The sequence below is a fragment of the Ranitomeya imitator genome, chromosome 8 (genome assembly GCF_032444005.1).
Source record: "Ranitomeya imitator isolate aRanImi1 chromosome 8, aRanImi1.pri, whole genome shotgun sequence".
Lineage (NCBI taxonomy): Eukaryota > Metazoa > Chordata > Amphibia > Anura > Dendrobatidae > Ranitomeya > Ranitomeya imitator.
This window is the reverse complement of record NC_091289.1, coordinates 30,478,997-30,502,230: the sequence shown is the minus strand read 5'-3', so window position 1 is coordinate 30,502,230 and position 23,234 is coordinate 30,478,997. Positions and strand designations below refer to the sequence as shown.

Here is a 23,234-nt window from a genome sequence, read left to right as displayed (position 1 = left end):
GCCAGAATTTGTTGGTTTTTGTTTGTAAACCCGTCTCTTGATGATTGACCACAAGTTCTCAATGGGATTAAGATCTGGGGAGTTTCCAGGCCATGGACCCAAAATCTCTGTTTTGTTCCATGAGCCATTTAGTTATCACCTTTGCTTTATGGCAAGGTGCTCCATCATGCTGGAAAAGGCATTGCTGGGCGCCAAACTGCTCTTGGACGGTTGGGAGAAGTTGCTCTTGGAGGACATTCTGGTACCATTATTTATTCATGGCTGTGTTTTTAGGCAAGACTGGGAGTGAGCCGATTCCCTTGGCTGAGAAGCAAACCCACACATGAATGGTTTCAGGATGCTATACAGTTGGCATGAGACAAGACTTGTGGTAGCGCTCACCTCTTCTTCTCCGAATAAGCTGTTTTCCAAATGTCCCAAACAATCGAAAAGGGGATTCATCAGAGAAAATGACTTTGCCCCAGTCCTCAGCAGTCCACTCCCTGTACCTTTTGCAGAATATCAGTCGGTCCCTGATGTTTTTTCTGGAGAGAAGTGGCTTCTTTGCTGCCCTCCTTGAAACCAGGCCTTGCTCAAAGAGTCTCCGCCTCACAGTGCATGCAGAAGCACTCACACCAGCCTGCTGCCATTCCTGAGCAAGCTCAGCACTGCTGGTAGTCCGATCCCGCAGCTGAAACTGTTTTAAGATACGGTCCTGGCGCTTGCTGGTCTTTCTTGGGCGCCCTGGAGCCTTTTTGACAACAATGGAAGCTCTCTCCTTGAAGTTCTTGATGATGCGATAGATTGTTGACTGAGGTGCAATCTTTGTAGCTGCGATACTCTTCCCTGTTAGGCCATTTTTGTGCAGTGCAATGATGGCTGCACGTGTTTCTTTAGAGATAACCATGGTTAACTGAAGAGAAACAATGATACCAAGCACCAGCCTCCTTTTAAAGTGTCCAGTGATGTCATTCTTACTTAATCATGACTGATTGGTCGCCAGCCCTGTCCTCATCAACACCCACACCTGTGTTACTGGATCAATCACTAAAACAATGTTAGCTGCTCCTTTTAAGGCAGGACTGCAATGATGTTGAAATGTGTTTTGGGGGTTAAAGTTCATTTTCTGGGCAAATATTTACTTTGCAAGTACAGTAATTGCTGTTAAGCTGATCACTCTGACATTCAGGAGTATATGCAAATTGCCATTAGAAAAAATGAAGAAGTAGATTTTGGAAAAATTAATATTTGTCTCCTTCTCAAAATTTTTGTCCATGACTATATATATATTACACGATGACTAGGAATAATCAAAACTTTCTGTGACTGAAAGATTTCAAAGTTGTGTTTTGTTTTTTTACCCTTTTTTTCAGGTTTGTTAACAATGGAATTAATCATGCCTATTGTTAGACACACAGGCACAAACATAGAATAATTTAATATTTTGAACAAGAAACTAAACTAATAAAAACATATACCCTAATTTTACCACCTGTGGAGAGGGGATTCACTTGGGCTATGTTCCCACGATGATTTTTTTTTACTAAAAAAAAATTGCAAGTAACCCATTTTTCTTAATGGGTGCAGAATTGATGCAAAAAATCTGCAATATCTAAAACTGGCCAAAGGCTCATGGTGGAAACATGGGTTAGATGTCTGACCCATTTCATTTGCGTTTTCTTTGAGGGATTTGGGATACGGTGTAGCACCTGTTGAGGTTTTCCTGCTGTTCCTGGCATTCATTGATGCAGGAAAGACCCTAGAGTTTAGGTCAACATACATTTTGAGAATCATTAACTAGATGTCGACATATTTGGCCACTGAAACCTCTCCTGAGGTTTGTCTATAAGGTCAGTTGCGATAAAAATCTTGGGTGTGACAAAGGAGCGTCCTTCAAATGGCAGACCTTCCAGATTTGTTCTTGGCTTGTTCTTTGAATTTTTGCATGCGTGTGTGTGTTAATTTTCTTTTATTGCATTTTTATTGGAGACTGTTTACTATGCAGATATTGGAAACCTATCCTCAATGTATCACATGGAAATTTCTAACATAACCGCTGACGACTCATTGATGGAACAATTAGCGACAAAACTGCTGTTTTACATCTTCACTATTGTTATACTATTGTGTTGTTCTGCAAGCAGTAACGGTGTTCTACAATTTCCTTCCTGCAATGAAAGTGGCAGATGTTAGGGCTGATAAGACCCTATCAATAATACCATGCGTTCAAGATTTACCACTGGTGGAAATGATTAATTATGAATTTGTTTTACTTCTACTAGAATATACGCTTGCAGCTCTGGGATATTTTCCGTCGTTCATACTGTACTTCGTTCTGGATCACTGGGTCAGCGTATCACCAGAGCATTGGCGCAGCATTAATCATACTACATCATCGTACTACTGCTATTGAGTCTTTAAACCTGTTTTGTGTTTTTTGCTTTTTTTATTTCCGTTCATGTTTCAAGACCTGCACTGATCGCTTATAAATCTTAGTCCATGGCATGCTCTTCTCGAGACTGCATGTAAAAGTTTGATCCATAACTACAACCCCATGTCCAAGCCACACACACGCTGTTGGCCTATTTTGCATCCCGTCTACAGAAGAAACCTTCTAGAAGTCCCGTTCTCTGGGAAGTTTCTGTAGAATCGGCAGCGCTCAAGAGATTTGCCAACTTCTCCGGCAGTCTGGGAGGTTTGACCTTTTTCTATGAGCCTTCAGGATGTTCTACGAAAGGTGATAAGCATGTATTAGAAAATGCCTTAGTGTTGGCAAGAAGGTTGGGCCCCAACCACTCATTGTCACTATTTAGGTGGCCGTTTTTCCTGGGACTAGTATGTCCAGTACTTGCCCCCTTTCCCTTCTGACCCTCTTGCTTACATCATATGGAAAGCCCATAGGGTCAGTAAGCTAAGACTACCTACCTTGGGCATGTAGTTCCTTTAAGTCAGTGTTCCCCAAGTCCGGTCCTCAAGAGCCACCAACAGGTCATGTTTTCAGGATTTCCTTAGTATTGCACGGGTTATAATTGCATCACCTGGACAGGCAAGCATTCAATGACCTGTGCAATACTAAGGAAATCCTCAAAACATGACCTGTTGGTGGCTCTTGAGGACCGGAGTTGTGGAACACTGCTTTAGGTGCTACAAAAGGGCTCAAATTGGGGGGCCTAAGGGTTTGGTGATCCGAGAGACTCTGTTAACTTTTCCCTTTTAATGTTTTTTTATTATGCACTAGCCCAGCTATCAAAACACTAGATGCCGTTCTATGATATGTGGCTAGCGTAGTTATGAGCGAACATGCTCGGATAAGATAATGTGTTATCCGGACACGCTCAGGTGCTAACCGAGGGTCTTCGGTGTCCTTAAAAAATATTTTCAAGTCTCCGCGGCTGCATGTCTCGAGCTTGTTTGTTGGGCAATCCATGCCGGTGTTGTAGCTGTCAGGACGGCTGTGAGACGTGCACCCATTGGGACTCCAACATAGTATTCAAGCACTCCGAAGACACTCGGTTAGAGGAGACCGCCTTATCTGAGCACGTTCACTCATCACTAGGGGCTATCTCTATGGTATAATCGTCCCACGCCACAAGGGCATATTTTTTAGGACTTGACCCCCAATTCCAGCAGATGTCCAGAGATGACGTTTTTGGCCTCAGTACGAAACCGGTAACCGGACCCCACAACTATCAGCTATAGTACGGATCATATTGCCCTTTTTGGCTTCCATGGATTGGAAGCGTTTGCAACCTCTACTCCCCCTGTAGTTTATTCGTGTGATGTCATTAGTTTGTGGGGAACAGATGACATCACTGATTTTTACAATTTTTTGTTTATATAAAAATAATTTATTTTACATGTGAGGAGTTACATTACTCATGTAATTCCTGACCTGTGGCGTATATTGTTTAATATAGTATCTGCAGCTTTTTCTTTTATTTCTATTAAACAAAACACACTAAATAGGTCAGTAAAGACCTAGGGTAATTACTGGGGCCAGAGGACCGGTGAATTGAGCCGGCAGACCACACACACGCTGGCTGGAGCTTTAACATTATAACCTCTGTGTGCCAGGAGCAGAGGCTGGCAGCTTCCCCCTCCTAAATGCTCCCATACAAAGCCTGGACTGTGTAACCTTGTGTTCAGGGGTGAGCGAGGATCACTAGAGGAATTAATTGTTTATATATAAATCAGGTCGACCTAAAACATTTCCCAGCACAACCGAGCATTAGTCCTGAAAGTCATCCAGCCTTTTTGTCATTCATACATCCGCTTTTCACATGCTAGTTACAGTCTATGAGACTGTTCACATGGATGTTTGTTTTTTTCTGCAGACCTGGTGTCCAGAAAAAAAATCAAGGAAACCTGTCCTTCTTGATTCAAGCCATGGATCAAAATTTAACTTACAACTGTATGGTCCATGACAGAAAAAGACAATATATTGGTTGCACACTGTGTAGTGTCCATGATTAACCTTGCATTGGATCGGGAAACGTATGCAATTTTATTTTATTGCATATGTAAAAATCCGTAATGAAACTCCAATGGTGTAACCTGTGAAGTAGTGTCCATGATGATTGATAATCCCTCAAAATGAAAAGATTCTAATTCTCACCCTACACCTCCTCCTTGGCTCCTAGTCACTCACTTTTGAAAACTATTAAAGCCATCCTACTCTAAACATGACTGATTTCATCTCACTGAGGGATCAGATTACAGCTGTCCATTCAAGTCTTTAGAGAGGGAAGGGGGTGGAGCAGAGTGTGCGAATCTGAGTGGAAGACAGAGTCAGGGAGACACCCACAGGCTGTGCTGCTGCTTTCTATGAAGTGTTTCATTATTGTAAGGGGGTGAAGACAGAGGTTTAGCTAGGGTTTTGGTTCAGGGGGAGGGCTAAGCTTCTGAGCGGCCTCTAACCAGGTAGCCTTGATAACAACTCAGTGATGCACCCTAATAGTGGAGGAGAACCTCAGCAGATGACCGCGCTGTTACTGAAGATAATCTCTATATAACGACCAACATGGATATTACCTGTTATGTTTGCTAATGACAGGTGTTATGAAGGCAATCCAGAAACACAGTGTGCTTAGCGATCAGAGCGCACACAGTGATCTGACAAATACCCAAAAATACAAGAACGAGCTCTGAGACGTGGAAACTCTGTAGACTGCACACCTGATCCTATCCTAAAAACAACTAAAAGCGGCTGTGGATTGCGCCTAACAACTACCTAGGCAACTCGGCACAGCCTAAGAAACTAGCTAGCCTGAAGATAGAAAAATAGGCCTGACTTGCCCCAGAGAAATTCCCCAAAGGAAAAGGCAGCCCCCCACATATAATGACTGTGAGTAAGATGAAAAGACAAAACGTAGGGATGAAATAGATTCAGCAAAGTGGGGCCCGATATTCTAGGACAGAGCGAGGACAGTAAAGCGAACTTTGCAGTCTACAAAAAACCCTAAAGCAAAACCACGCAAAGGGGGCAAAAAAAACCCACCGTGCCGAACTAACGGCACGGCGGTACACCCTTTGCGTCTCAGAGCTTCCAGCAAAACAAAAGACAAGCTGGACAGAAAAAAAGCAACAAAAAAGCAAAAGCACTTGGCTATACAGAGCAGCAGGTCACAGGAACAATCAGGAGAAGCTCAGATCCAACACTGAAACATTGACAAGGAGCAAGGATAGCAGCATCAGGCGGAGTTAAGTAATGAAGCAGTTAACGAGCTCACCAGAACACCTGAGGGAGGAAGCTCAGAAGCTGCAGTACCACTTGTGACCACAGGAGTGAATTCAGCCACAGAATTCACAACAATTACCGCCATATGGTCAGTGGTAGATACCAGCCCTACAGAACATATAAGAGATCACTGCACAGTTACAGATAATGATTTACCATTGACGCTCTTTCTGATCGTTCATTTTTCCCGTATTTTCCATCTGGCCCAGACCGACATGACAACTTCTTCCACCCAGGACTTGGCTGCAGAGAATACAACAAAGACACATTTAACTTCTCACATTCCAGCCCCATCACCATCTATTCCCAACCTGCACAAACTCCTCATCCTGCTGATACCCCAATACTGAGCCGCTGCTGCCATATGTGTCCCTATTACTGCACCTGATACCCCAATACTGAGCCGCTGCTGCCGTATGTGTCCCTATTACTGCACCTGATCCCCTAATACTGAGCCGCTGCTGCCATGTGTCCCTATTACTGCACCTGATACCCCAATACTGAGCCGCTGCTGCCGTATGTGTCCTTATTACTGCACCTGATCCCCTAATACTGAGCCACTGCTGCCGTATGTGTCCTTATTACTGCACCTGATACCCCAATACTGAGCCACTGCTGCCGCATGTGTCCCTATTACTGCACCTGATACCCCAATACTGAGCCACTGCTGCCGTATGTGACCCTATTACTGCACCTGATACCCCAATACTGAGCCGCTGCTGCCGTATGTGTCCTTATTACTGCACCTGATCCCCTAATACTGAGCCGCTGCTGCCATGTGTCCCTATTACTGCACCTGATACCCCAATACTGAGCCACTGCTGCCGTATGTGTCCCTATTACTGCACCTGATACCCCAATACTGAGCCGCTGCTGCCGTATGTGTCCTTATTACTGCACCTGATCCCCTAATACTGAGCCGCTGCTGCCATATGTGTCCCTATTACTGCACCTGATACCCCAATACTGAGCCGCTGCTGCCGTATGTGTCCCTATTACTGCACCTGATCCCCTAATACTGAGCCGCTGCTGCCGTATGTGTCCTTATTACTGCAAACATAAAGGACTCACAGAACAAATTCCCATATATAGGAAATCTATAGGTAACCAAATTCCTGAGACTGTCCACATAGACGCCTCAGTGTCAGTCTCGAAAGGGAAGAAAGGCGCCTCCTACAGGGGAGCACATGACATGTATAAATAGTTAATCAAACCGCATATTTTGTATTCCCATCGATCTTGTGGGAATGCAGTAAAGCCGCATGTAGCTTGTCTCCGTCACTCATGTGGAGACACAGTGTGTAAAAAATGGAACAATCTCACCTCTGAACTTCTTATTCCGTAAGGGTAAGATCACTCACGTCCGCAGCATACCCCTAGGTTCAGGGTCCCCCACGGATGTGGACGGACTATACACCGTTCTGGCCACACACGTACCCGTCCACACTGTCAGGAATGTAATTTAACCCCAAAATACCAAACACATTTTCCCTACGCGTTTCGTTTTCTATAAACTCATCAGGGGAAACCGATGTATAGTCCGTTAGTTTTCCTCACCTCAGCTGAATGATTTACATCTGTTAGCCAGCTTGATTACATACATTGATTGATTCCCTAGCAACCAGGCAACCCCCACTAGTACTTATGCTGGCTAACAGATGTAAATCATTCAGCTGCGGCAATGAAAACAAAATCTCCGGGCACTAAAAAATACTCGGAAGTCACCCGAGCGTGCTGGGGAAATCAGTAACGAGTATATTCGCTCATCAGTAATGATGAGTTCAGATTTGTCCTCATTGAGTTTGAGAAAGCGAGAGTTTGATCTCGCCCCCAGAGCTGGATTGACCTCTAGTGCTGCCTTTATAATGTCCTCCATAGTGATGATTCTGAACATGTGGTACATAGACACAATAGATCAGGAATCCCGCTTGTATTTGTGTACCCCATATGAAAGCCACTTTTGCAGCTAGCTTCACCCACTAGTTCAGAGACAACTGAAAATTAGAGATTGTGCATGGAGAGAGGGGAAAACTAATCTTAAAAACATGATGCAAGTCATATAATGGTCACATACACACATTATAGCTACAAAAGTCAACTAAAAAGGCAGATTCTCTTTAAGTCTCCAGGATCTTCAATTTTTAGTTGTCAAAATGTATTTAGTTTGAAAGCTTCACCCCAACTATTCTTCCTGGATTAGGTCATGAAACGCCAAACAATGGAGTCATCATCCTCATCATCCTCATAATCCTTGTCCTCATTTGCCTTCATATTCATTCTAGGCTTTTGTCTTTTTCTAATCTGATGCTGAATGCAGCGTTTTAGGGTATGTTCACATTCTGCAGATTGTAGAAATCTATCCTTTGTCCTTGGACAGGGGCCCTCTTCTATAATCTATGGGCCCTTTGCAATCTAGTAGCTTCTAATAATGCACAATTCCACCTACTCTAGAGGTGGTTGTGGCCCTCTTTTCTCTTGGTCGGTTGCACCAATGGTATATTTGCCCGGACTTGTATCTGAACGTCGTTGTTTCGGCTGCATGTCCACATCGGGTTTTTCCTAACCCCATCCAGATGTATGGGGCAAATCCTTCCATGTGTAAACCAACCCTTTTGTGGATATTGGTTCCTGGACTTTGACTCTGCTTTTTCCTAGGTGTTTACTACGGTGTATTAACTCGCACTAAATGATCGGCTTAAAAGCCTGCCGTCAATGTGTGCATCCAAATGCACGGCTTTGATTTTTGTTTTTGTTTCTCCGGGCAAAGGAAGTTGTTTCTAACAATTATTCCTCCATGTAAATAGTAGAGTCGCGCTTCCTTTCTGTGATTTATTTATTTTGCTTTTGGATTTTAAGGACTACAAAGTTTTAGTGCTGAAATAATTAAATTGTGTTTCCCCTTTAATTAGTAGACGAGTTCCCCTGTTTGTCAAGTTTTTCAGCAGCCTCTTAGTCATATTTGTTTTTAGGGAAATCTGAGTGATGAAAAATCAGGTTGCTGTAGAATTGTCGCCTATTTATTGCAACATAACAAATGATTTATGATTTAAAGTTGTCTGACGCCCCACCTGGGAGCGGTACCGTCACCCGGCTTGAGGACAACTGAAGACCTTGTATTGTGTGATAAAGTTGTTCAACTTTTTATTCTGCTTTCTCAAGATTTTCAAGATTGCTGGTTGATGTTCAAAATGTGGGTATTAGTGCACAGTAAGACAATAATAAAAAAAAAAGTGAGGCGATCTCCCAGAGTGTCTCGGATGAAGAGAAGATGGAAAATTTCTCCATTCCGTCAATCCGTGAAAATTAGACTGCACTCAGATGTCATCCACGAGCAATCCGGTGTTCCAACGGACTCATTGACTCGTATGGCCGAGTGCGATCTGATAATTTGGGTATGCTGCGGTTTGTTCCTCGGACAGGCTCGGTCGTAGAAAATAATCGAGCATATGCATGGCACAGTGGTACAAGTTTGATCCTATGATTTATTGGATTGTACTTGGACTGAAAATATGACCGTGGGCACAAACCCTAAGGCTGTGGCACAGCAACGATCAGACAAATCGTGCGACCATAAACACTTTTAGAACTTGCCTGCAGTTCAATGACTATTTTATAAGTGCAATTAGATTGTCAAAAAAATCCACAATCTCTCCGACAAGTCACATGCCGCTTGCATTGAAATATATGGTATTCCGAGTATGCTCCTGTGCTAACTGAGTGTGTTCGAAAAATACATTTGAGTCCCCGCGCCTGTGGTCTGCATTGGCCGATCCTCATTTGCTCTGTTTGGAGTCTGTTGATTTCCTCTTGGCATTATCAAGGCTCCCGGCGTCAGTGATGATCTAACATACTGGAGGAGGCTGGGGCTTGGCAGCAGGGATTGGCCATGACTTGGCCCCTTCTTTATAGAGCTCATGTTGCCGCAGTTGATTATAGAACATTTAATAGTTATTACACTTCATAAAGAAAATATCGCGATTCCTTCATCTTTGTGTTTGGAGACTCTATGAAAGGTCTCTTTGTTGTTGACTGCTTTTCAGAATATTGCATTTCAGACCTTGATTCTACTCCTAATGTCTGAAACCAGTCATTTTTTTTATCTTGACATGAAATAATATTAATTACTTGCAAGAACTAAAGAGCGTTTTTAAAAGGGTTGTCCAGTATTTAAAAAAAAAGTGTTTTTCTATTTTTTCAAAAACAGTACCACTGTCTTCTATGGATTGTCTGATGCAAAGGTGCACTACCGCCAATAACCTGTAAATAGTGGTGGTGCTGTTTTTGGGAATTCTTGATAAACCACCAAATGATTGAATATGTGATTAGCAGTGTGGTTTTGCAATAGAGATTAATAGGAAGTGTAAAAAAAAATGCTCAAAGTAGAGATTTTTCAGGCATTATTTTGGAGTGGACCAGCTAGGAAAAAAAACCTTACTGAATATGGGAATTGTACCACTTTTATTCTTCGTTTCTGTAGTTCCTTGTCAGATGTATAATGTCGACTCTCACGAAGGATTAACTGTAATCTTATTTTTATGTTCCCTGTCAAATCAATTTCATGGACAGGAGTAGTTGTTCTTGCCACGCGCATCCAGCGTTTTGCGTGTTACTCGTGCATTATTTGGTACTTTGTGTCCCATGTGTTATTGAGACAAGACATGTTCTATGCCCTGTGTCTATTGTAGATAGATAATGTATAACATTCAGGAACTTGTGGCAATGCCCGTGACTGCTCAGTATATTATTTAATCATATAATGCAATCCTCTGTTTACATACAACTTTAAAGGGTTTGTTTTGTGACAAATTGGAAAATACGTATTTTTATTAGAGATTCAGGTCATGGTAATGCCAAAGTTCAATTAAAACCTACAGTTTAAGGGGAATTTTAAATTTGGACCTTTATGGTGTATCCATAGGATACTGTAAATAATGTCTGACACCACCTCGGGAACCTTTACCTATGCACAGAACGAGGCTCCATAACACCCATCCTACCTTACTGAGTGCCAGGGACCAGCACCTATGCATAGAGCGAGGCTCCCGTAACACCCATCCTACCTTGCTGAGTACCAGGGACCAGCACCTATGTAGAGAACAAGGCTCCCTTGACAACCATACTACTTTGCTGAGCGCCATGAACCTTCACTGATGCACAGTACAAGGTTCCCATGACACCCATCCTACTTTGCTGAGTGTCAAGGACCTGCACCGATGCATAGAGCATGGCAACCATGACACTCATCCTACTTTGCTGAGTGCCATAGACCTGCATCGATGCGCAGTACAAGGCTCCCATGACACCCATTCTACCTTGTTGAGTAGCAGGGACCTGCACCGATGCAGAGAGTGAGGCTCTCATCCCATGACACCCATCCTACCTTGCAGACTGCCAGTTACATTGCTTTTTCCATTTATTTTTATGGAAGTTGTAAAGGCACTTGAGTATGCTTGATCTCTATTAATTTTCCCTCTGCATGTGGTGGTCATCAGCCTATTCATGGGGTGTCACGGAGGTCAAGGGAACCTAATTCTCCAAACAAGGGGCAGGCCTATGAGATAAAGGGACACAGCTACCAGGCTTTTGTGACCTATCCTCTGGTTATCTCATAAATGTCTAACACTTTCATAAACGATGCAATAGTATAGTCTAGTAGCATTAAATTGTTTATAGCCCTTCCATTATTTTCCACCCAAGATGACTGATGCAGAAAGAAAACTTATATCGTTATAATTTTGGCAGGGTCCTCACATTTAAAAACTGATGAGAACTTGTTGACAATCCAAGAAAGAAGATCACAAGTGACCATTGACCAAGGTTGGGGAAAGGGGCTTGCAGGGCAGGTTATCCAGGTGCTAAGCAGGGCTGTGGAGTCGGTAAGCCAAACCTCCGACTTCTCAATTTCCATGACACCGACTCCACCAAAATGGGCTCCGACTCCATAGCCCTGGTGCGAAGTACTTTGGCCAGAGTATTTGGCTTCAGAGGTAAAGTACGTTTGCAATGAAGTTGCATGTGTTGAGTAGCTTGAAGTGTCATTGCCAATGAGACCTTATCATATATGGCTTCTACTGATGGTGATCTATATTTTCTATAACTTTTTTAAAAATATAATCTAGTCAGACCTCAATTTCACAAGTCTCCATTTTTCCCCCCAGACAGCAAAGCCATCGTGGATGGAAACTTGAAGCTGATCCTTGGTCTTATCTGGACACTTATTCTACACTATTCAATCTCTATGCCAGTGTGGGAAGATGAGGGTGATGAAGAGACCAAAAATCAGACCCCAAAACAAAGACTTCTGGGCTGGATTCAGAACAAGATTCCTTATTTGCCCATCACCAATTTCAGTCAAAACTGGAAAGATGGCAAAGCCCTTGGTGCCTTGGTTGACAGCTGCGCTCCAGGTAATTTCTGCGTAGATCAGAGTTTTGGAATAATCAAACTTGACAAATTTGGAGATAATTTTTAGGGGTTGTACATATTTTTGGGGTATTATTCATGTTTAAATTGAACACCATGATTCAAAATGACCTTTCTTTCCAGGGTTGTGTCCTGACTGGGAGACGTGGGACCCCAATAAGCCAGTTGATAATGCTCGTGAGGCCATGCAGCAAGCAGATGATTGGCTCGGAGTCCCTCAGGTAACCAAACTATTTGTAATATCATAGTAAATTTTTTAGCTCTAGATGAAAAAGAGAAAAATGGATCTGATTTTTACGCTGCAAAAACAGTGCACATTTTTGTTGTATTTTCTCTTACTTTCCACTTGTTATACATGCATATTCATATTATGTCTCAATTTTGCTTGTCAAGAGATGTCAAAACCTGATAATCAAGATTCTAACAAGTTTTCTACCTGATTTTCTGTTGAAGAATGAAAGAAAGTCTAAAGATAATGTAGTACCCTGAGTCACATGTAGGCGTGTTTCTTAATCTTCTCTACAATTAATATTAATCCTGATACATTATGTTTAAGGATCCAGAGGACGCTGGAATCTTTTAATGACTTGTTAAATTGACAGTTCTCATTCAGAGCCCCTAATGATTCCATATAGATATTCCTTAGCAGTAATACGCACTTTTTGCCCACACAGCATTAAATCTGTCTGCTTTGCTATTGTAGACATCACTTGGTGAATCATCATGCAGTCGAATTTTATTTTTTCCCACGTCTGTGTCTCTTTAAGAGGTATAACTTCCTTAAGTTTGGGTATGATTGGAAAAACACTGCAAAATAGTGTGATGCATTCTTCAAGTGTGTGAGTTTTAAGGTTTTTTAATTCTTTTTCAAGACCCAAAGCGGGTTTAATCATGGTTTATGTAATTTGTATTAGTTCATGTGTCACCATCCACTGGTCCGTGTTCCCTAAAAGGGAGGCCGCCTGTGTGAAGGGAGGCCGGCTGTATGCTTATTTAAAATTTTTTTGTTTGTGTGGCTTAAATAGAATAATTTACTTTAACGACAACACAACACTGCCCATTCCAGTAATTGCAGCAGGACCTCTATAGAAAAAGAATTGCAAGCCATCAAAAAAAAAAAGCAATTGTACTGAGTGATAAAACATAGGCTTGGGTATCCAACTAGAAGATAGTACGGAGTTGGGCTGTGTGAGTAGCGATTGCCTATTACACTATAACAATAAAACTCAATCTAAAGAGCACTTGTCAGCATGATTTTGTAATGTAGAGACATGGCCGTTTATTGTGCCATAATACAGCTAAAACCTTTGGTGAAGAAATCTGCTTTGCTGTTTTCTTTAAATCGCCATTTGAAGTTTTCTGCTGATTAGATTTTGGTGCACAGGGGCCGGACTGTGCACTGGGTATTCTCCGCCCTTTCGATAATTCCCTGACCCCCTCCGTCTGCCTCCAGTCTTTGAATGACCTGCCTCCTCTGATTGAAAGCTCAGTAGTAACCTGTCATTCAAAGACCGGAAGCAGGTGAAGGGGCGGGAGAATCATGGACAGGGAGGAGAAGCCCCGGTGCACAGTCAGGACCCAATGCACCAACATCTAATTGGAATTAAACTTCACATGCTGATAACAGAAGAACAACAAAGCAGATTTATCCATTAATGCTTTCAATATAATCAGTATTACAGCCATTTAGATACTTAACCAAATCATACTGGCGGGTTCTCTTTAAGTAGAATCTTTCCAGTTATAGAAATGGGAAGGGTAGAAAATTCTCCATTATTTATACTTTTACATTGAACCCATAAATGGACACCATTTAGTATTTATAATCTAGATAAAATATCAAATAAGCGATGATCTTTTATTTATTCATATGTGCTTGTTTTCAGGTGATCACCCCAGAAGAGATCATTCACCCAAATGTGGATGAACATTCAGTTATGACCTACCTGTCACAGTTTCCCAAAGCTAAGCTTAAACCCGGAGCCCCACTGAAGCCCAAGTTGAACCCTAAAAAAGCAAGAGCTTACGGTCGAGGTGAGGTCTTCACTTTCTCCTTTTGCATATTCGTTATTAAAGTAACATGAGAGTATAGTGCAGGAGGAACTGAAGAGATTCATATATCGTTATGTGGGAGACAATTAAAGGGAATCTGTCAGTGGGATCAACCCTTGTAAGCCATCTATATGGGCATGTAAGTCCTAGGAAGCTGACTGAAATATTACCTTTTACATCTGCAATTCAATGTCCTAGCAGAGAAATCCACATTTTTTTATAGATCTAAATGAGCTGTTAAGATCTATGGGCCGAACATAGATCTCCCCAAGAATCTGCCTCCAGAGCTTATATATAGCTATCTATCTATCTATCTATCTATCTATCTATCTATCTATCTATCTATCTATCTATCTATCTATCTATCTATCTATCTATCTATATATCTTATAATATATTAGTGGTGTTACTGGCATGAAACATGTAATGAATGACAGTCTGCTCTCCTGATCTTCATGTCTCATACTGGTAATGTACTACTTTCATTTAAAATAAGCTCTGGAGGCAGATTTTTGTGGAGATCTATGCCTGGCCCATAGATCTTAACAGCTCATTTACATATTAAGAAAAAAATGGATTTCACTGGAATAAGGCATACAATCACAGACATCAAGATATAATTTAACTCAACTTTCTATTACCTACATGCCCTTTTAGATGACTTCTCCTGTGACACTATTGATCTGCACATTTAATACTGATGCAACTTTGATAGCAGAGAGGCAATGGTGTGTCATATAATGGAATGGACCTTTTATACACATTGAATCAAAGATGGACAAACCCACCAATTTCAGTCTGACAAGCTGACCATCTAATGCCTTAGTGGGCCTTCCGACACTTTCCTTCAGATGTTGTGGTAGAGAAGGATCGGACAGTTTGATTCCAATCTTCTTCCCAAGAAAAATTATGCCACCAGAGCTGTCCGACACCAGTTTACTCTGCTCAGCCATTGAAAACACAAGATCGATTGGCCAAGTATTCATATGTCTGGTGAAATGGATGTAAATTAAACCAGCCTTCGACTATCCGCTATCTAAATTATAAGGGCACGTATTGTCACCACCATTTCCAAACCAAATTATCTGGATAGAATGATTTCTGAACGTTCTCTCCTCCTAATGAATAGAAATAACTCTGTTGGATCTTGAAGACCGAGGAATGTCCTAATAACTTAAGATCTCCTTGGTAAATACGGACTAGACATGTGTTCCGTCATGTCATTTACGATATGATAACGCTCTGCTGGATAAACAAAAAAATTATCTTCTTATATGAGATTTTTCGAACTTTACTAATCCTGAGGTGAAAGTCTTATCCACCAGAGACAAAGGTGTGGTAAAGAGACAAGACAAGGTGTGAAGTGTCATTACAACGCCCAGTGCCATGAAAACCTTTAAGAGAAAGATTTATAAAACGATTTTATATGATTTCATACTTTTTCCAAATGTCATGGATCAGCCTGTTAGTAAATATGCTGGAGGATTAAGTGTCCTTATTGTCTTGCATTGTGAGTCTGTAGAAGAATTATGGGATGTCAACTGCACCCACACACCTTGGTATGGGAAAAATATACTTTGTTTACCAAGATTGGCCATATTCTTCAAACCTTTTAGGTGTCTAGTAGATTAATATTTCATTGCCCTCAAGACAATAAACTTCTAATTCTCTGTTATTTCTCAGTTAAATCAGTTTCTAACGTATACCTTTTAATAACGGACCATTACTTATGTCAGATGTATTGGTTAAGGGGTAAAATTTCACTTTTGAGGCTAGTACAAAGCTGGTGTAGGGAGTCTTCTTAGCCCGATAATGATTCCTGGGGCAAAAGGTGTGCAAAAAGAAAAAGAGAACAGGTCCACCTAATACAATCTTGATGTTATTATCAACCCTTTTAAGAGTCTTGCATATCGCGACTTAGGACATTAAACCAAACCATCCACTTTTCTAAAAAGAACTCCCTTGTAGACAGGTGTTCTGGGGTTCTAGGTCATCATCAGTGCAAAGTAGGAAACTTGTTGGGTGGTCGAGAAGTCTTTGACGAGTCAAGTGGTCGATATCCCCTTCAATAGGTGGCATTTGAGTCTCTGTTCTCTATCTTTGACGATGGTGTTTGCATAGCCATGTGTGTTGTTGCCACAGACCGGGATATATGTTGCTGCTTTTGACTTGGTGACAACCCGTTGATGGTGAAGTTTTGTATAAGAATTCAGCATTTGTTGTGATTTATTTTTATAAGAGATTTTTTTAATGACCGTTTTGGTGTAAATCAATACGCATGTCAAAGTTTGTATTCGTGATTTTCAATGTTTTTGCAGGAGTTGAACCTACGGGGAATATGGTGAAAAGACCAGCGCCATTTACCGTGGAGACAATCAGTGCCGGGCAAGGAGAAGTTTTAGTTTATGTGGAAGACCCGGAAGGAATAAGGGAAGAGGTATGGCAGGGAGCAAAGAGTTTAAATTGAACAGTTCCGCTATAAAGTCAAAATTGTGATAAATACGATTTACCAATCAATAGGTAGTGTCTCTAGAAAAGTATTTCTCTGAGTTTTTCAATCCAAGTACCCCATTAAAGTATCTCAATGGGTATGAACATACACTGCGCTGCCCTAAACGTTTCATTTTCTATTGGGGGTACTACAGGTTAATGAGTTAGGTCATATGCGACTGTGAACCTTGCGGACTTCCATCCATATCAATAGTTTTGGTCCCGCATCATCAATCGCCACGTATAATGAATCGAAGAAAAAAAATGTTTCAACGTTTTTGGTTTTTTTAGGCTAATCCTGAGCTTCTGGCTTTGAGTATGTGAACATGGTGTGTTTTTCAGGTGGATTCTGCCTTGACCCAACCATTCTAGCTGTTTCGGCTTTCCACCACTCTCTCTTATGTATGAAAGAACGATTTAGAACACTCTTATGGAAAAAGGCACTGCTTTTTCCTAGAGCGCCCTGCTTTATATGAAAAAAAATAAAATATAAAAAAAAAAGATGCTGGTCCCCCAACTCCTAATATACACAGTGTGCACACCCCTTTGGGATATGTTCACACTGAGTTTTCTTCCATGAGCTTTTGGAGCAGAAACTCTCCAAAAACCACAAATTTCATTGGAAAGTTAGATTTTTCATTAGGAATCTTTGGAGCAGAAGCTCTCCACAACTATTCCAGCCTCATACATGAATTCTCCAATTGCTCTATATGTTCAGAAATTTACACATTGATTCGTATTATGGGAAATGTAATTTTAGTACAATCATCTGATATAAAAATATTAGGATAGATGCTATTTCTTATAAGAGCGTAGATAAGGATGTGTCTGATTGTTTCCTCTAGCAACCGGCAGAATTATGAATACAGCTCTGGACTGTAATTCAGATTGATCTTGTGAATTGCCGCTAGTTACAGTAAAAATAAATTCAATGTATTTACAATTTTGCTTATATCTATGTATAGATGATGTCAAGGTATAAAAAGTAGAGGAGTTTGTAAATATCAACAGTAGGCTGCAGCTAAAGTCAGGTGTCTTCTACTTTCGGCAGCATTTATTGATTGCCTATGATTGGCCTTACTGAAGCCTTCACTCTTGTCTATTAATGACTGTCTCGAGTTACCGCCTGCTCTTTCATCCTAACATGCACTTTCACCAGTACCTCTTCCTTAACCGGCAGCAAAATGGTTCATCGCTGAGAATGGCTGTGAACAATGCACAAAATGATCTCCGGTGGTATCACAATATCTCTCATGACTGCATTCTCAGCTGACAGGCATCGCATCTTATCAAGATGCCTTTCTCCAAAGTATGAAGATAACTTGAGCTATCTCCATAACTGGGTGTTGAGTTAATATTTTATTAAAGCTGTAAGAAACATTTTTCGAAACTAATGCCATAGAAATAGAAAAATAAACATTATTACTGTTACCATTTTTTATCCAAATATGCTGATGTTTGGGGACATGTATATTGGGACTATTTTTTTTTTTTTTTTTTTAAGGTGTATGGCTGGCTGTCTTTTCACTGGTTTATTTTTTTTAATAGCCCTTTTTATTTGTTTAAAAAAAAAAATCACTGGTGCAGTTGACAGTCCAATCCCCCAGAATTTAGTCCATTAGATATCCTATAGACAAAGACTCCGCTCCAGAAATTAAAGGTCCATAGCAATTTGAAGCATGTCTGAACATCCTTAGCACTTCCAACATTTACTCAAGACATCAAACATGACCCATGTCATAAGTAAATGGTGCTGGTTCACCTCCTTCTTTTTCTTATCCTTTGATTAATTTTTTTTTTTTTGTTTTGTTTTTTTAGGCCAAGGTCACAGCCAACAATGACAAGAACAAGACCTTCTCTGTAGAGTATGTTCCTAAAGTGACTGGTGTCCATAAGGTAAATTGGTGGTGTTCAAGCTAATCGTATACCTTGACCACAACGTTTTTGAACTGTAGTGAGATCTTGGATTTGATAGATACTTTAACATTCTAGGATTCTAGAGTTGGAAGGGACCTCTAAGGTCATCATGTCCAACCCCCTGCTCAATGCAGGATTTACTAAACCATCTGATAGATTTCTGTCCAGCCTCTGTTTGAAGAGTTCCATTGAAGAAGAACTCACCACCTCTCGTGGCCGCCTGTTCCAGTCATTGATCACCCTCACCGTCAAAAAGTTTTTCTAATATCTAATCTGTATCTTCTCCCTTTCAGTTTCATGCCATTACATCTCGTGTTTCCATTTTCTTTTCTTATGTTGACTCAAGCTCAAAAAAGGTACAATTCGAGAAAATATTTTGGGCCACTGGATCACTTTTTGGATGGCAATGTTTGCTCATGTATGTGCTATCTCTGAAGTGCCGCTTGCGGTATTATGTTAGGAATACAAACTCATATGGCTTACATCTTTTGCTACTTCATAGTGTTTAGACAATCAATGAACAGATTTAAAAAAAATGCCTAAAGAAAAACATACTTCATTTCTTGGCGAGAGACTCGACAAATCCTGGCACAAACTGACGAGCACTGCATGTACGTGATGCTGTATTAATGTCAGTAATTAAATCCCTACTGGATATCTTTTGTGAGCTACAAGTAGTTTTACAGCCCATCTTGTCTCAAGCTGGAGCATTTCAGTGTCCGCTTAGTCTGCATTTTGGGATATGAATATTTATTAAGTAAGTTATGAATTTATAGAGGGGAGCAGAGAGATATTATAAGGGTTGTTTTCCACACTGGAGGACTCAGCACGTAAACTGACAATTGTTTTCTATAGGAACTGTATAATTCTTCATTACGCCACTGGTGGCACTGCAGGGATATGGCACACTTACGCTCTGGTTCCCCATAGATTACAGCTGATCACGGATTGACATGGAAAATTTTATGATTAGTTTATCGCACAATGAGCTTTCAAACTAAAAATATCTTCAATATCTCATTCTTACAATGCCACCGAGACTGTCCAGATATCAGAAATGTTCAGACACAACAGCTCATTCATGTCTCCTTGTAATGAGATACGCACAATTTTTCTTGTAGTGATCGATAAATTTTAAAGTGCTTCCTATTCTCTTAGTCTAAATTGAGTTTTCTTTCCTATTCTTGAACATCTGAATGTGCGCCAGAGCTGCTCTTCCGTGTTAAACTGTAGACTATATTATTTTTCAAGTAAGTTTTGAAGCATGAGAACTCAATTGAGGCTCATTCCTGTCTGTATTGATATACGGAAAGGGTATTTATGCATATTGCTCATTTATAAATAATTTCTCAACAAATCCCTCCTTGCGAGAAGGGTGCTATAAAGTTAAGAGTGCTTAGACCCCAGCTATCCGCTGTAATCTATGGAGAAACATGGCAGCAGGTGTTCAGTTTTTCCACAGTGCACCCGCAGGTGAGATGAGGTATTACACCCTTTTCAATAAAATTAGTAGGTTGCCTATATATTGTTCCTATCTTTTGGGACAACTAAAGAGAAGCTTTTTGCAGCCTCTGTCTGATTTAAATGTGCAAATTTCTGTACTGAACACATTTTTTTTTTTTAATGAAATGAAGCCTACATATGTGTATGGTAATTCATTATGGTTTATTTATGTTCTCTATGTAAATGTAAGGAGGATATTTCTACTTTAAACAATTTGAGCAAAGTTAACCTCCTTTTGACCCAAAATTGTCTAAAGTTTAGCAGAAGTTGTGAGGATGATGTCATTAACAAGCTGTTGACATAATCAGTCCAGTCATGACTTCATCGCTCCCCGAAGCCAATTCTGATTTACATTTTTAGTTCCAGTTCAGTAAGTCGGTGGGCTGATTCCCAAAAAACTTTTGTGGTCATTATTAAATCAAAGCAGAAGCCTTGGTCGTAAAATAATGATGTAAGATTCATTAATTTCTTCAGCATTATAAACTGTTGTCACGTTTTCAAAGAAATAAAATCTGTGATCTGTTGCTTGAAGACTCTTCTTTTTAGATTGATTTACAGTTTAGGAAATGTGATGCTTAACAAGCCAAGGCAAGCCTCAGCCCACCCTAATTTTTATGGTGGTGTCAATCTTTTAACACTCCACGCTTGGATCTGTAGCTAGTTAAACCCGGTTGTGTGAATCGTGAGCGTTGCCCAAACTTCTTGTGCTTTTTCATGTTTTGTTTTATAGGTGACTGTGCTCTTTGCTGGTCAACACATTTCAAAGAGCCCATTTGAAGTGAACGTTGAGAAAGCTCTAGGAGATGCCAGTAAAGTGACAGCCAAAGGGCCAGGCTTGGAGGCATCTGGTAATATTGCCAATAAACCAACGTATTTTGACATTTACACAGCAGGTGTGTATTGTTTTTGTCATATTTTCTTGATATTGTTTCAATGTTTATTTCTAAGAGGGTCATTTTTTTGCGCTTATACTTTTCTTACTATTGCAATATTGATACAAAATTTGCCCAAAAGTGGCTTCCACTGAGGGTGGTAGAGCAGTGGCATCCATTTTACACGAATATTCCTATTTCGAGATATTTGTGGGTCCTTCTCAAGCTATGTAGTAAAAAGAGAACAAAACGCGGCAACACTCACCGAGCCTGTGGTAGGAATTCGTCTTTATTGTAGCATGTGTACACGTATCTTCACGGCACGGGGGAGTGGAACAAGGAAAGAGGTGAGCAGGGAAGTGACGATGGCCGTTTCACGCCAACACAGGTGCTTCTACGGGTTACATGGACCCGTAGAAGCGCCGGTGTTGGCGTGAAACGGCCATCGTCCCTTCCCTGCTCACCTCTTTCCTTGTTCCACTCCCCCGTGCCGTGAAGATACGTGTACACATGCTGCAATAAAGACGAATTCCTACCACAGGCTCGGTGAGTGTTGCCGCGTTTTGTTCTCTTTTTACTACATGGTTTTCCTTCTGCTTTCATACGCAAGCACCTCCCGAGTACGGCAGTTTTTCCAGTGTTAAAGGACCTATTACACACCGGGTTCTATTGGAGGCTGTGCTGCTTGACTTTCACTTTTTTTTTTTTTTATATTTTGGACTTCTCAAGCTATGGCACAAATGTTTGATAGGTAGTAGAGATGAGTGAATTGATTCTCAGGACCGAAGTCCAGAAGCCAGGTCAGAATTTCACGGCCGCTAGACCGTAACACTGCGACCCATCAACTACCTGTTTGACACCTTTGGCTCCTCTTGATTAGCTGACCTGGCAGGATATTGTTGTTGAGGCTTGATGGAAGTTTTTTCTTACCTGGTGTAAATGCCGCGGTTTTCCTGAATCTGGCATTATTTTACTTTTGCTCATGTACCCCTCCATTCCTGAGATATGACCCCATATTCCCTGTATTCTTAGTATTTTATGCCAAGTAGGCGTGGTCATCAACTATTCTCTGGGCGTCTCTTTGATGACCATGCCCCGTTGGCTAGGAGGCTAGATTTAAATGCTGGGGGTCTTATTTCAGGAATGCAGAGGTGCAGGAACAAAAGAAAAACGGCGCCAGATTTAGGAGAACTGTGGCATTTAAGCCAGGTAAAAAAAAGATTATTTATGACCATAACGTTGAAATCTAGGGATATCCCAGTTTGACTTTTTAACGTACATATGTTTTCTTTTGCTTTGGATTACGTGCCAATTTTAATACGGAAAGACTTGTATAATAGTATAATCATCATCTGTCCATCATCTGTTTCATTTATCCAATCACTTGGCATAAAGTTTATAATATGAAGTCTCCTATAGACTTTTAAATCACCAGTCATCACTTATCAGAGCCCATAGACACCCACACCGGGGTCTCCTCTATGGGCAAAGTAAATATAGGAAAACTGACTGAACAGCAATCTAGTCTGAACTGGTGCATAACCAAAAAAGTCATATAGCAAATAGATCAGCTCAGGCACCCATCCGTTCTGAGATTACCTTGACGTTTGGTGGATGGGCTCACAACTTTTGGCCAAATCTTGTGCTAAGAATCTCGTGTGTTTTTTCATAGATTTCACAAGCCATTATGCTATTCCCATTTCATGTATCGCACATTTCCTTGCTTTAGCACAGAAAATTTTTAGTGCAGCCATTGATCTATTTCCTCTATGGGCAAGTCAGGACCTTGTCCTGTTTGGTGCTCTTTAGATGTTACACAGGACTCCTTGTGAGGACGGTCCGAAGTGTGGCACCTCTTGTAAATGTGTCTTCATTTTTTTTCTAGTTCTTTAGGCAAAGTTCCCACAATGAGCATTTTGGTGAGTTTTTGATGTTGGAGATATTTTGTAGCATTTTCGCACCCATTAAGTAAGATAGGTTGCTTGCATTTTTTTTAAATACTCAGCATCAAAATCTGATTGTGGGAACTTAGCCGTAAAGTTCTTGACCGCAGTGCTCGATACATTTACTTACTAGTGAATTAAATTATAACTGAACATTCCTGATGTAGGAAATGTCGTCACCATCTGGAGATCGCACTTGCATCCTGGATTTGTAAAGGCAAACTTGCATCTGCATCAAATATTTCCTTTTTATATTTTTTTTCATGTATCTTATGACTTACGATTCTCCAAGGCTGGTAGTGATTATTAGAACCCTAG

General features: G+C 40.9%; 1 protein-coding gene across 2 annotated transcripts in view; it reads left to right on the top strand.

Annotated features, from left to right (window-relative positions):
- FLNB (filamin B) overlaps positions 1-23,234 on the top strand; it is a 195,577-nt gene that overhangs the window by 77,859 nt on the left and 94,484 nt on the right. For both annotated transcript variants that reach the window (XM_069736664.1, XM_069736663.1), the window contains exons 2-7: positions 11,875-12,123; positions 12,263-12,360; positions 14,026-14,173; positions 16,510-16,628; positions 18,500-18,577; positions 20,832-20,994. In XM_069736664.1, the coding sequence (XP_069592765.1) occupies positions 11,875-12,123; positions 12,263-12,360; positions 14,026-14,173; positions 16,510-16,628; positions 18,500-18,577; positions 20,832-20,994 (855 nt within the window). The remainder of the gene's footprint in view (positions 1-11,874; positions 12,124-12,262; positions 12,361-14,025; positions 14,174-16,509; positions 16,629-18,499; positions 18,578-20,831; positions 20,995-23,234) is intronic.